The 15,973-nt window shown below is 34.7% G+C and overlaps 1 protein-coding gene across 2 annotated transcripts; it reads left to right on the top strand.

The window, feature by feature from the left end:
• The first annotated feature begins 1,103 nt into the window (after positions 1 to 1,103).
• Positions 1,104 to 15,920, top strand: LOC127177230 (uncharacterized). Of its 2 annotated transcripts, none has more exons than XM_051129373.1 (5): positions 1,104 to 1,341; positions 10,101 to 10,216; positions 10,291 to 10,371; positions 12,999 to 13,191; positions 14,760 to 15,920. In XM_051129373.1, exons 1-5 carry the CDS (start codon positions 1,185 to 1,187, stop codon positions 14,789 to 14,791), a joined length of 579 nt encoding a protein of 192 aa, XP_050985330.1. In that variant the 5' UTR covers positions 1,104 to 1,184; the 3' UTR covers positions 14,792 to 15,920. The 2 variants fall into 2 exon arrangements, with proteins under 2 accessions (XP_050985330.1, XP_050985328.1); XM_051129371.1 differs by having other exon boundaries at positions 13,027 to 13,191.
• The last annotated feature ends 53 nt before the right edge of the window (positions 15,921 to 15,973 follow it).

Below are 15,973 nucleotides of genomic sequence, written 5' to 3' on the forward strand. Positions count from 1 at the left end.
CTTTTTTTGCTAAACAACATGACCGTGTTTCGTTCCTGAATGAATCAACCGTTTAAATGATTTGGTTCAATCGCAATGACTCACTTATTAACTGTGACTTACTGACACCTACTGGCGGTTGTAATTCCACATTTAAATGACATTTTCATTTTTAAAAAATAATTTTAAATACCAGCATTCAACGTTTTATGATTAGAGTGTTAAAACTGTTTTCATTCATTTGCAACTACAGGTTAAATGCATTCATGTCCTGCATTAAACAGTGCACTGTAAAAAATAAAAAACACAATTTGTTGAGTCAGCTTAACATAATTTGTTACCCTGCTGCCTTAACAAAAAGTTCAGTCAACTCAAATAAGTTTAGTCAACTTGAAATGTTAAGTTGTACTAAGTAACAACTTAGATATTTGTGTTTGCTAAACTTAACAGATGGGTAAGTAACCCAGCTGCCTTAAAATTTTAAGTTGATTCAACTCAAATATCTAAGTTGTCACTTAGTATAACTTAACATTTCAAGTTGAATAAACTTTTTTTGAGTTGACTGAACTTAAAATTTTAAGGCAGCCAGGTTGCAAATTATTTTAAGTTAACTCAGCAAATTATTTTTTACAGTGTGGGTAAATACATCTAAATGCCATTTCAGATGCAGTGTTTGTGTTTCCTCTATATTGAGAATTTTGTTGATAATGATTTTATTTGTGTGATAACAGCCTAAATGTCTTATTATTCTAAGTGACTTTATAAGATAATAAAAGATAATGCACACTTTCAGAAAAAAGAATGGCTTTATAAAAGTTACAAATTTTGAAAACATTAATTTTCTCGGCTAGATATTTAATTCTTCTTTGCTTAGTGATTGGTTGGTCCACCTAATTCACTGATCATCGTAAAGTAAGCTTTTATCTTAGAATTGGGTTTTCTCAGTGATAACAAGGACAAGACAAAAATAATCTGGGTGATATATAGGCGTAGTTTGTGTGAATCTGGCGACAGATCGCGCATCCACTGAAACTTTCAGCAAATATTGCCCCCTGGACGTGGTGCCCCTGGGCACTTGCCCATACAGTTAATTGGAACAGAAGGTGTTTCTTTCACACCGCGCTGATTAATGACTTGGAAACTTTCCTTAGTGCACTTTTTTTCATCCTTTGCTTTCCAAACTGGCAGTGACGCTCTAAACTCTGATGAAAGCGCAAATATCATGCATGTACCTGCAGAGCGTGTGTTTGCGCCTCGGAGAGCGGACCAGGACAGTCGGACTCACCGGAGCGGATCTCACGCAGATGACGCACGGGTGCGTGACGGCGACAGACATGTGCGCAAACTCTACAGACTGCGTGGGTAAGAGCGCGATCACGCATTTAACACAGAGACAAAGTTTAACACAGACCGCTGCTCTGAACTCGCACTGAATTCTTATGCGGAGCAGAGCGGGGCTAGTTTTCACACGCGCGAGACCCGTCAGATTTGGGCTTTCTCGGTCAGTGCTTTTGTATGTGGGCTTAAAACATCTAGTTCAGATAGTCTGACAAACGCTGTGAATTCTGGCCTTCAAATTCTAATATTTGTTTTGGAATATAAAGTGAATATTTAATTATTGTTTGGTGTTTCATAATGAATGCCAGAATTTAGTCAGTATCTCCTCCTAGAGCTTTAAAGCTACAACCACCAAACTCGGGTCAGACCTTCAGACTGGTCTGAAGTTAGTTGCTCTGTCTTTTCTAACTGATCCGGCTGATGGTTTTCAAAAACCACATTATCAAAACCACCTAAAATCTTATAGACTTTCATTGAGGGTGTGAGAACTTGTATACAATGTGGCTTATGGCCACTTTTTAGCTGCTCAGGCTGGCCGTAGCTCTTTAAGATGGGAGACCTGCTAAAAGAGCAACCAACTTAAACCAGCTACTTTCAGCTTATACATAACTAGACAAACAGCCTAGGTCGGTTTTAGCTGGTTTTAATAGCTTTTTTTAAATACGAAATCAGCTGGTTTTACTTGGTTTTAGCTGAATTTTTCATTTATGTTAGCAACATGTTAAATAATGTTAAAACATACTAACAACCCACTAGAAACATGTTAGCAACATGCTAGAAACATGCTAATTATGTTAAAACATGCTATCAACATGCTTGTAATGTTAATCATGCTAGAATCATGCTAGTAACTTGCTAATTACGCTAGAAACATGTTAGTAACGTGCTAATCATGCTGAAAACATGCTAGTAACTTGCTAATTATGCTAGAAACATGTTAGCAATGTGCTAATCATGCTGAAAACATGCTAGTAACTTGCTAATTATGCTAGAAACATGTTAGCAACGTTCTAATCATGTTAAAAACATGCTAGTAACTTGCTAAGTACGCTAGAAACATGTTAGTAACATGTTAATCATGCTAAAAACATGCTAGTAACTTGCTAATCATGCTAGAAACATGTCACCAACATGTTAATCATGCTAGAAACATGTTAGCAACATGCTAATCATGCTGAAAACATGTTAGTAACTTGCTAATCATGCTAGAAACATGTTACCAACATGCCAGTAACTTGGTAATTATGCTAGAAACATGTTAACAAAATGCTAGAAACATGCTAATCGTGTTCAAACATGCTTGCAACGTTAATCATGCTAATCATGCTAGTAACATGCTAGTAACTTACGAATCATGCTAGAAACATGTTAGCAACATGTTGATCATGCTAAAAACATGTTAACAACATGCTAGTAACATGCTACTCATGCTAACAACATGCTAGTAACTTGCTGATTATGCTAGAAAATGTTAACAACATGCTAATCATGCTGAAAACATGCTAGTAATTTGCTAATCATGCTAGAAACATGTTAGCAACGTGCTAATCATGTTAAAAAGATTCTAGTAACTTGCTAATCATGCTAGAAACATGTTAGCAACATGATAATCATGCTAAAACATGGTAGTAACTTGTTAATCATGCTAACAACATGCTAGTAACTTGCTGATTATGCTAGAAAATGTTAATAACGTGCTAATCATGTTAAAAAGATTCTAGTAACTTGCTAATCATGCTAGAAACATGTTAGCAACATGATAATCATGCTAAAACATGGTAGTAACTTGCTAATCATGCTAGAAACATGTTACCAACATGCTAATCATGCTAGAAACATGTTAGCAACGTGCTAATCATGCTAAAAACATGCTAGTAACTTGCTATTTATGCTAGAAACATGTTAGCAACGTGCTAATCATGCTGAAAACATGCTAGTGACTTGCTAATCATGCTAGAAACATGTTAGCAACGTTCTAATCATGTTACCAACATGCCAGTAACTTGCTAATTATGCTAGAAACATGTTAACAACATGCTAGAAACGTGCTATTGCTTGTAACATGTTAATCATGCTAATCATGTTAGTAACATGCTAGTAACTTACGAATCATGCTAGAAACATGTTAGCAACATGCTGATCATGCTAAAAACATGTTAACAACATGCTACTCATGCTACAAACATGCTAGTAACTTGCTGATTATGCTAGAAAATGTTAACAACATGCTAATCATGCTGAAAACATGCTAGTAACTTGCTAATCATGCTAGAAACATGTTAACAACGTGCTAATCATGTTAAAAAGATTCTAGTAATTTGCTAATCATGCTAGAAACATGTTAGCAACATGATAATCATGCTAAAACATGGTAGTAACTTGCTAATCATACTAGAAACATGTTACCAACATGCTAATCATGCTAGAAACATGTTAGCAACGTGCTAATCATGTTAAAAAGATTCTAGTAACTTGCTAATCATGCTAGAAACATGTTAGCAACATGATAATCATGCTAAAACATGGTAGTAACTTGCTAATCATGCTAGAAACATGTTACCAACATGCTAATCATGCTAGAAACATGTTAGAAACATGCTAATGATGCTGAAAACATGCTAGCAACGTGCTAATCATGCTAGAAACATGTCACCAACATGTTAATCATGCTAGAAACATGTTAGCAACATGCTAATCATGCTGAAAACATGCTAGTAACTTGCTAATCATGCTAGAAACATGTTACCAACATGCCAGTAACTTGGTAATTATGCTAGAAACATGTTAACAAAATGCTAGAAACATGCTAATCGTGTTCAAACATGCTTGCAACATGTTAATCATGCTAATCATGCTAGTAACATGCTAGTAACTTACGAATCATGCTAGAAACATGTTAGCAACATGTTGATCATGCTAAAAACATGTTAACAACATGCTAGTAACATGCTACTCATGCTAACAACATGCTAGTAACTTGCTGATTATGCTAGAAAATGTTAACAACATGCTAATCATGCTGAAAACATGCTAGTAATTTGCTAATCATGCTAGAAACATGTTAGCAACGTGCTAATCATGTTAAAAAGATTCTAGTAACTTGCTAATCATGCTAGAAACATGTTAGCAACATGATAATCATGCTAAAACATGGTAGTAACTTGTTAATCATGCTAACAACATGCTAGTAACTTGCTGATTATGCTAGAAAATATTAACAACGTGCTAATCATGTTAAAAAGATTCTAGTAACTTGCTAATCATGCTAAAAACATGTTAGCAACATGATAATCATGCTAAAACATGGTAGTAACTTGCTAATCATGCTAGAAACATGTTACCAACATGCTAATCATGCTAGAAACATGTTAACAACGTGCTAATCATGCTAAAAACATGCTAGTAACTTGTTATTTATGCTAGAAACATGTTAGCAACGTGCTAATCATGCTGAAAACATGCTAGTAACTTGCTAATCATGCTAGAAACATGTTAGCAACGTTCTAATCATGTTACCAACATGCCAGTAACTTGCTAATTATGCTAGAAACATGTTAACAACATGCTAGAAACGTGCTAATGCTTGTAACATGTTAATCATGCTAATCATGTTAGTAACGTGCTAGTAACTTACGAATCATGCTAGAAACATGTTAACAACATGCTAGTAACATGCTACTCATGCTACAAACATGCTAGTAACTTGCTGATTATGCTAGAAAATGTTAACAACATGCTAATCATGCTGAAAACATGCTAGTAACTTGCTAATCATGCTAGAAACATGTTAACAACGTGCTAATCATGTTAAAAAGATTCTAGTAATTTGCTAATCATGCTAGAAACATGTTAGCAACATGATAATCATGCTAAAACATGGTAGTAACTTGCTAATCATGCTAGAAACATGTTACCAACATGTTAATCATGTTAGAAACATGTTAGCAACGTTCTAATCATGCTAAAAACATGCTAGTAACTTGCTATTTATGCTAGAAACATGTTAGCAACGTGCTAATCATGCTGAAAACATGCTAGTAACTTGCTAATCATGCTAGAAACATGTTAGCAACGTTCTAATCATGTTAAAAACATGCTAGTAACTTGCTAAATATGCTAGAAACATGTTAACAACATGCTAATCATGTTACCAACATGCCAGTAACTTGCTAATTATGCTAGAAACATGTTAACAACATGCTAGAAACGTGCTAATCTTGTTAAAACATGCGTGTAACATGTTAATCATGCTAATCATGTTAGTAACATGCTAGTAACTTACAAATCATGCTAGAAACATGTTAGCAACATGCTGATCATGCTAAAAACATGTTAACAACATGCTAGTAACATGCTACTCATGCTACAAACATGCTAGTAACTTGCTGATTATGCTAGAAAATGTTAACAACATGCTAATCATGCTAAAAACATGCTAGTAACTTGCTAATCATGCTAGAAACATGTTAACAACGTGCTAATCATGTTAAAAAGATTCTAGTAACTTGCTAATCATGCTAGAAACATGCTAGCAACATGATAATCATGCTAAAACATGGTAGTTACTTGCTAATCATACTAGAAACATGTTACCAACATGCTAATCATGCTAGAAACATGTTAGCAACGTGCTAATAATGCTAAAAACATGCTAGTAACTTGCTATTTATGCTAGAAACATGTTAGCAACGTGCTAATCATGCTGAAAACATGCTAGTAACTTGCTAATTATGCTAGAAACATGTTAGCAACGTTCTAATCATGTTAAAACATGCTAGTAACTTGCTAATTACGCTAGAAACATGTTAGTAACATGTTAATCATGGTAAAAACATGCTAGTAACTTGCTAATCATGCTAGAAACATGTTACCAACATGCTAATCATGCTAGAAACATGTTAGAAACATGCTAATGATGCTGAAAACATGCTCGCAACGTGCTAATCATGCTAGAAACATTTTACCAACATGTTAATCATGCTAGAAACATGTTAGCAACATGCTAATCATGCTGAAAACATGCTAGTAACTTGCTAATCGTGCTAGAAACATGTTACCAACATGCCAGTAACTTGGTAATTATGCTAGAAACATGTTAACAACATGCTAGAAACGTGTTAATCGTGTTAAAACATGCTTGCAACATGTTAATCATGCTAATCATGCTAGTAACATGCTAGTAACTTACGAATCATGCTAGAAACATGTTAGCAACATGCTGATCATGCTAAAAACATGTTAACAACATGCTAGTAACATGCTACTCATGCTAACAACATGCTAGTAACTTGCTGATTATGCTTGAAAATGTTAACAACGTGCTAATCATGTTAAAAAGATTCTAGTAACTTGCTAATCATGCTAGAAACATGTTAGCAACATGATAATCATGCTAAAACATGGTAGTAACTTGCTAATCATGCTAGAAACATGTTACCAACATGCTAATCATGCTAGAAACATGTTAGCAACGTGCTAATCATGCTAAAAACATGCTAGTAACTTGCTATTTATGCTAGAAACATGTTAGCAACGTGCTAATCATGCTGAAAACATGCTAGTAACTTGCTAATCATGCTAGAAACATGTTAGCAACGTTCTAATCATGTTAAAAACATGTTAGTAACTTGCTAAATATGCTAGAAACATGTTAACAACATGCTAATCATGTTACCAACATGCCAGTAACTTGCTAATTATGCTAGAAACATGTTAACAACATGCTAGAAACGTGCTAATCTTGTTAAAACATGCTTGTAACATGTTAATCATGCTAATCATGTTAGTAACATGCTAGTAACTTACTAATCATGCTAGAAACATGTTAGCAATATGCTGATCATGCTAAAAACATGTTAACAACATGCTAGTAACATGGTACTCATGCTAACAACATGCTAGTAACATGGTAAACATGTTAGAAACATGTTAGCAATATGCTAACAACATGCTAATCATGTCAGAAACATGCTAGTAACATGGTAATCATGGTGGAAACATGGTAACAACATTCTAGAAACATGTTAATCTTGCTAGCAAAATGCTAGTAAGTTGTTAATCATGTTAGAAACATGTTGCTATGCTAGCATGCTAACTAGAAACACGGTAACTTGCTAATCATGGTAGCGACATGCTAACTCACGCTAACGACATACTAATTCCTATTAAATCATGCTAGTGGCATGGTAATTCACATTAAATCATGCTAGCAACAGGCTAATTTATGCTAGCAACATGGTTAAACTATTCTAAATCATGGTAGCAACATGTTGATTCACGCTAGAAACATGCGTGTTACCGCTCTGTCCCAAACTTCCGTTTCAACATTTAAATTTAAACTTTAAGCTTTTTACACTTATTAAGGCTTTCTCAAGCCAGCTTCAAAGTTTATCTACAAACTTCACTCATCTAGTTTATGAATGTTCTCTGAACATTCAAAACGGACAGTTTTTTTATAGGGAAGATTCTGTTTTATAATTTTGCACATACTATAGGAATGTTACTTTTGAATGTTCTCTAAATGTTCCGAAATGAGAAAACGTTAAGAAATGTAACGTTAGAAAAATGTTATAGACATGGCCAACTAAAATGTTTCATAAAATAAAATACTTTATAATTTTTGTGTTACTGCTTTGTGAATGTTGTTACAGACCAAATATAACGTTATTGGAAGAATGTTTGTTGATAAAATGGAGAGAATGATTTTTTAAAAGTTATATAAATGTTACAATACAACATTTTTACAAAATGCAAAGTAATGTTTATGGAATGTTTTATAAGTTATTTGATAAACAGTCTCATAATGTTGAGAGAAAATGTTTTTAGAACAACATTCTCAAAATGTCCTTATGATGTTATTTATACTTAATTTGAATTTTTGTAACCTTTAAATAATCATGACAAGTAAACTGAATATTTTGTATATATTGGTGTTGGTTAGTAGAATAAGAAAAGTTTTTTCACACACAGAAGGGCTGTTCACACAAAATGCATTTTTTTTTCATTCTAATGTGCAGATTTTCTGTTGATTTTCTTTGCAAATACGCACTGGACAGGCGTGCATGACGGTTGTGTTTCGCATCGTTTGCAGCATCTTGCACATGACGGCATGAATTTCAGAAGAATTTCAACTGTTACACGTAGCGCCGTTCATGTCAGTTCCAAAACAGTAGATCAATCAGAATACCCTGGAGGCAGGGCAAGCTTCACAAGCTTTTGTTTACAGTAGTAAATTAGCATAGCAACTGTTTTATTTACCAGCAGGTGTTCTGCACTGTGCTTTTTTTAAAATGGTTCCTGAGTGCTGCATCTCACGTTTCTAAAACAAAAAGACGCATTCTGTGTGAATGGTCCCTACAGATTTAAGAATATTAAAAGAACATTTAAATAACATTACATTTTGGGTGCACATAATATTAGTGAAATGTTGTAAGAAGTATTTTGCACCTGTTAAATAATGTTATAATCACAACAAGAAAAGCTTGACATTTGCAAAATGCAAATGTTTAACAGCAGTAATACGAGCATAAAAATGTGGCAGATGACAGGCAGATTAGAGCTGGTTAAGTCCTAACAGGTTGGTTGGTTGGTGACTCTTTGATCTCTGATTCTTTGCTGTATTATAATGTACTTTTCAAACTCAGGGTCGTCTTGAGCTTTCCTAGATTTTGTGCATTAACCTTTTGCATGATTAATTTATTTGCTGTGTGTGTGTGTGTGTGTGTGTGTGTTTGCATATGCAGTAACTCACTAGCAACAATGCAAGAGCATTTGCACGTTACGAGAAGGAAGTAATTTATTCAGTGCCACATTGTGCATTTGCTGTCAAACTATGAAAGGGTTGTTTTCCGCTCAGGATATCAGGACATGTCGAGGCAGAAAACTTGTAGAAACTTTATCTGTTTCATCATGGATGTGCAAAATCATGGCACCAGGATCCGTTTGCCCTCAAGATATTTGCAATACTTCTTCCATAGGGAGAACAAAATCAATAAAATAAAGTGAAATGGCAGAACTTAAATGAAAACACACTCTTGGGCCATTCAAAATATAGATGAGTTTTGGAGAAATGTGTCATTCCATCACTTTCTCACCAAAGGACCCTCTGCAGCGAATGGGTGCCGTCAGAATGAGAGTCCAAACAGTTGATAAAAACATCACAATAATCCATAATGACGCTTCCTCTAGTGAAAAAGTGAATCTTCTGTTGTCTGTCACATTAAAATCCAGCCACATATTTGTTTAGAGCTGTTTTGATCTGTGCAGATTTCTCTCCTGATTCAGACCAGACCTTTTTTTTTTTTACTGGAGAAAGCGTTATTATGGATTATAAACTTTTGTCTTCTCAAGATGTGAACTGATGGACTGGAGTGGTGTGGATTACTTGTGGATTACTGTGATGTTTTTATCAGCTGTGTGAACTCTAATTTTGACGGCACCCATTCACTGCAGAGGATCCGTTGGTGAGCAAGTGATGCAATGACACAAATCTGTTCCCATGAAAAACGTGCTTCTGAATATAAAAAAAGGAAATTCTCAACCATCAAACCCGCATGTGACGCACATGGCTCGATGCAGGTGTTTCGGGGAAGTTCTGGTGGAGTAATTGAGCTTTGACTATCGTGTCCTTCTTGGCGGCACGTAAAAAACATATCTCAAGTTATTCGCTTAGTAGTCATTGTGTTTTTGTTAGTCTGTGCTTTTGTGCATTAAACTCATCCTTCTCATCCTTGATCCTGTTACACAAGTAAAGCTATAATAGTATATAAAAAATGATCCTGCAGGTGTCCTGCTCCTCCTGCTCCAGCTGCAGTTTGGCCAGACCAGACCCATCGACTTCATCTGTGACCCAGAGGCGAGGAGACGCATGGATGTGTCGGAGGCGCTGGAGCTGCTCATGGTACACGCATGAACACGTAACATATGCGGCGGTCAAAGCATGTACAGATACACAGTAAAACCTTGCTGTTACAGACGCACTGCTTAGACCAGCTGCCGTCAGCCGTCCTGCGGCCCTGTGTCAGGATAAACATGGCAGCGTGGAAACAGACGTCAGTGAGTACAGCTCCTTTATTTACAAATTAAAAACTCAAACCATTAGAAAAACATGGTCATTAACTGAAATTAAGTTAATAGACAAATACAATCAGATAAAACAATAATTTCTCAAATATTTATTATATACTGATTAATGTAAGATTGACTTCAATAGTATGAGATATTTGGAGGCTTTCGACTGATTTCCTATTAAACTGGACTGCAGTGCATAGTGAATTAAGCTACAAACTCCATCATAATGCAAAATGTTTCCATCTAACATGTATTTTGAGCTGCAGCTCGTCATATTAATGCAGTGTTTCACTAGTTAGCAGTAAACTGGTTACCTCACCTCAATATGGAGTAGATTTGTCTTGGAAATATGGATATTTTATTTGTAAACATAATACTTTTTCACTTATTTCAGTTAACGTCATAAAACTAGCGTGCTAAGCCAGTAGTATTACTGACAGTGTGGTTTAAACATGACTGAAGTCGCGAAAATCGGAGGAACAGACATACCGATTCAATTGAGTGAGTCATTTATGCTGGAATCGCTCCGATTGATTCAAACTTAAACTCGTGAGTCGTTCAATCATTCGGTTCAAGCTGATCATCGCTTCTAATGATTTTAAAAAGCATGTAGCAATGGATGAAACAGAGCTTTTCTAAACTTCGAATCAGTTAAACTTGGTCGCAAAATGATTCACTGTTGGAGCAAAGCGCTCCTATCGGATTGCGAATCATTTGATTTAGATCGGAACTTCACATATCGCGCATCATTTGATTCAGATCGGGACTTTAGATCGCGAATCATTTGATTCAGATCGGGACTTTGGATTGCGGATCGCGAATCATTTGATTCAGGTCGGGACTTTAGATTGCAAATCATTTGATTCAGACCGGGACTTTGGATTGCGGATCGCGAATCATTTGATTCAGATCGGGACTTTGGAATGCAGATCGCGAATCATTTGATTCAGATCGGGACTTTAGATTGCGAATCATTTGATTCAGATCGGGACTTTAGATCGCGAATAATTTTATTCAGATCGGGACTTTGGAATTCGGATCGCGAATCATTTGATTCAGATTGGGACTTTGGATTGCGGATCGTGAATCATTTGATTCAGATCGGGACTTTGGAATGCAGATCGTGAATCATTTGATTCAGATCAGGACTTTGGATTGCGGATCGCGAATCATTTGATTCAGATCGGGACTTTGGAATGCGGATTGTGAATCATTTGATTCAGATCGGGACTTTAGATTGAGAATCATTTGATTCAGATCGGGACTTTAGATCGCGAATAATTTTATTCAGATCGGGACTTTGTAATGCGGATCGCGAATCATTTGATTCCGATCGGGACTTTAGATCGCAAATAATTTTATTCAGATCAGGACTTTGGAATGCGGATCGCGAATCATTTGATTCAGATTGGGACTTTGGATTGCGGATCGTGAATCATTTGATTCAGATCGGGACTTTGGAATGCAGATCGTGAATCATTTGATTCAGATCGGGACTTTGGATTGCGGATCGCGAATCATTTGATTCAGATCGGGACTTTGGATTGCGGATCGCAAATCATTTGATTCAGATCGGGACTTTGGAATGCGGATCGTGAATCATTTGATTCAGATCGGGACTTTAGATCGCGAATCATTTGATTCAGATCAGGACTTTAGATCGCGAATCATTTGATTCAGATCGGGACTTTGGAATGCGGATCGCGAATCATTTGATTCAGATCGGGACTTTAGATCGCGAATCATTTGATTCAGATCGGGACTTTAGATCGCGAATCATTTGATTCAGATCGGGACTTTGGAATGCGGATCGCGAATCATTTGATTCAGATCGGGACTTTAGATCGCGAATCATTTGATTCAGATCGGGACTTTAGATCGCGAATCATTTGATTCAGATCGGGACTTTAGATCGCGAATCATTTGATTCAGATCGGGACTTTGGAATGCGGATCGCGAATCATTTGATTCAGATCGGGACTTTAGATCGCGAATCATTTGATTCAGATCGGGACTGTTCATGTCCCTTCCAATATCTAGCCACTATTAAATTGTTTCTAGCAGTAATTCTGCCATTATTTCCCCACCAATGCCAAAATCAAATATACATTCTTGTTTTTAATGCATACAATTGTTTTAATGTATACAACACCTGTTACTGCCAGAATAATGATCCATTTTAAATGTTATTTTTCTTCTCTTTTTTTTTTTTTAAATTGAAAGACATTTATTTTATTTTATTTTTTTATTTTATTTCATTTCAGCTAGTTGCCAAATCATCATTTATCTATTTTATTTAGTGTATCTTAACATGAAAAATAACTACAATATATATATATATTAACAATTAATAAAAATGACAAAAACACAACAGAATGACTCAAACTTTAACTAAATTTGAGCTAAAAACAGATAATATAAATATCTAAACAAATTCAAAATAAAAAACTAGGAGTATGTCAATTATACTAAATAAGTATTTGTTGCAGTAATCTATCAACTTGAATCCCTCAAAACTAAAGGCTGACATTAGAGCAATGTTCAAGTGCTACAGCTTGGCAAGAATGCCTCTATTCTGGATTTTAACAGAAATAACTGTGTTTCGTGTGAAGTTACTCATTCGAGACACACACCCATCAGTTCCAGCAGAAGCAGGCGTTTGTACGCGACTCTCTGGACGTTCTTCTTCGATCTCTGGGGAGCGTGAAGGAAAGTTTGTCCGCTTCCTGTCAGGTGGTCGTACTGAAGACGCTGGAGCACAGTGTGAGAAACCACCTGCTCATAGTGGACCGTCTGGAGCGACAGGTGAGTGCTAGACTGATCAGACAAAACAATTTTGATCAGTTCTAACAATGTTCTTAAAACACAAGTGACGCATCTTCATTTAGATTGCTAGAATGTTGATCTAAGAATGTTTTCTCAACATTATGAGAACATATATCAAATATTCGCATACTGTTCGGTAGCTGGATTCGTGTGGGTGTATACAGGATGCGTGACTTATTCCATAAAGTCTAACCACAATAGCTCTGAGAAATGTTTCTTAAGAATGAAGAAGTTAAACATTTCATAGGTCATAAAGCACATGATCGGATTTTACAGCAAAGGCCATGAAGTAAGAATGTACTCAGTTACCAGTTATTATGGATGATGTAACCGTGATCGAAGAGATTGAATGGATGTTAATGTAATTATTTTGAAGTTTATTTCCTCTACTTACTTTTTTGTTATCACTGTCTGTTATTACTGCTATACACACATTACCAGTCAAAAGTTTTTGAACAGTAAGATTTAAATTTTTAATTAAATTTTTTTAAAGAAGCCTTTTCTGCTCACCAAGCCTGCATTTATTTGATCTAAAGTACAGCAAAAACAGTAAACTTTTGAAATATTTTTTACTATTTAAAATATCTGTTTTCTATTTGAATATATTTTAAAATGTTATTTATTCCTGTGATTTTAAAGCTGAATTTTCAGCATTATTACTCCTGTCTTCAGTGTCACATGACTTTTCAGAAATCATTCTAATATTTTGATTTGCTGCTCAAAAAAAAAAAAAATAATAATAATAATAACAATAACAATAATAATATAATTATTATTTATTTTATTTTAATAATAATAATAATAATTATTATTATTATTATTATTATGTTAAAAAATGTCTGAGTAGAATTTTTTCCAGTTTTTTTTTGATGAATAGAATCTGAAACAGAAATCTTTAGTAACATTATAAATGTCTACATTTATAAATAACAGTCACTTTTGATCAATTTAAAACATTCTTGCTATATAAAAGTATTCATTTCTGTAATTTCTTTCCCAAAAAAGGAAAAAGCTTTTAAATGGTATAGTGTCTAATAAAAGCAGTTTATTTCAGATACATACTGATCTTTGGTTCTTTCTATTCATCAAAGAACCCTGAAACAATGTACTCAACTGTTTAAAATATTGATAATAATAATAAAAAATTTCTGGAACAGCAAATTAGCATATTAGAATGATTACTGAAGAATCATGTTGACTGGAGTAATGATGCTAAAAATTCAGCTTTGATCACAACAATAAATTATATTTTAAAATATATTCAATTAGAAAGCAGTTTTTTTTAAAAAATATTTCACAATATTACTGATTTTGCTGTATTTTATATTTGTTGTATCAGATTTATTTATTTACTTATTTATTTATTTATTTATTTCAAAAAGTTTGCAAAACACTGGACACATTCAAAGAACATTCTGAAACCTAATGGGAAGCTTCTTGGCACCTATTTTTATTAGCTGGGAAGAAGCAGTGGAAGTCACTGGAAAGTCACCAGAGAATGTGTTTGTGAGTCACAGTAAAATTTCTCTCTCTTTCTCCACACACAGATTTCCACACTGACTCCAGAACGGGACTGTGAGGCTCATAAAACGACCAGTTTGACTCTGACCATTCGTTTCTACAGAAAGCTTCTGCGTGGTCCCATGGAGCTCCTGGTGGAGGATCTCACACACATGTGCACAACACACACATGAACTTCTGACACACGGAAACTACAGATGGTCAAAGGATCCGTCCTTTGTCTTGGAACGTCTCCTTAAAATGAACTTAAGGCCGATTAAAGAAATTCAAGAAGTGGAAAAAAATGATTTGATAAAAAAAAACACCAAAAAAAAAAAAAAAACACTGGAACAGGAAAGGATTTGCTGATGAAATGGAAAACCAGGTGCAGGATTTACAAAATTCTTAAGATCCTTTTTTTCCCCCAAGAATTAAAAAAAAAAAAAACTAAGACAGTAATAAGGAGATTCCTAAGTGCAATTCTTTAAAACATCTCAGATATTTTCTTACATTCTAAAATATGTTCTAAAAACTTTTGTCTAATGTCCAGGGTTTTTTTTTTTTTTTAATGTTTTAAAAGTGTTTTTTCTTGGTTATGTGAATGTTATTGAACACATTCCATGGAACAATCCATTTGATCAATTTGGAAACGTAACATTGTAACATTTGAATGTTCAGGCAGTAACATTTAAAAAAATTCAAATAAAAGTTCAACTAAAATGTTTCAACAAATGTATAAATAATGTTTTTGTGCTAATGTTCTGAAAACATTATGAAAAACCAGATAACTTGGAACTACATTCTATTAATGTTACTGGAAATACATGTGTTCATAAATTTGCCAGAACATTCTGAGAACATTTCCTGTTAGCTGGATCTTTATTTTTTTATTAATAATAAAATGGCAAGGATTCATGTTTGTATAAAAATTAATGAGGCCACCTTGTGTAATGCAACAAATATAAAACTGTACTGTTGTAAATCTTAATGCATTTGTCAATCTAAGCATAAAATGTGTCAATTAAAAAAAAAATTGATGGCTATCGACGCCAATAGCCTTGTGGACATACAGCGCTGTTGCGGTGCGGGCGTCCCGAGTTCGAATCCCACCTCAAGGACGTTTCCCGGTCCCGCCCCCCTTTCTTTCTCCCGCTTCGCTTCCTATCATCTATGATCTTTCCTATCACAATAAAGGCCAAAAAGAAACTGATGGTAAAAAGTGAATTTACTTGAAAGATTCTAAAAGTAAAATCTTCTAATA

Source organism: Labeo rohita, chromosome 15 (assembly GCF_022985175.1).
Source record: "Labeo rohita strain BAU-BD-2019 chromosome 15, IGBB_LRoh.1.0, whole genome shotgun sequence".
Classification (NCBI taxonomy): domain Eukaryota; kingdom Metazoa; phylum Chordata; class Actinopteri; order Cypriniformes; family Cyprinidae; genus Labeo; species Labeo rohita.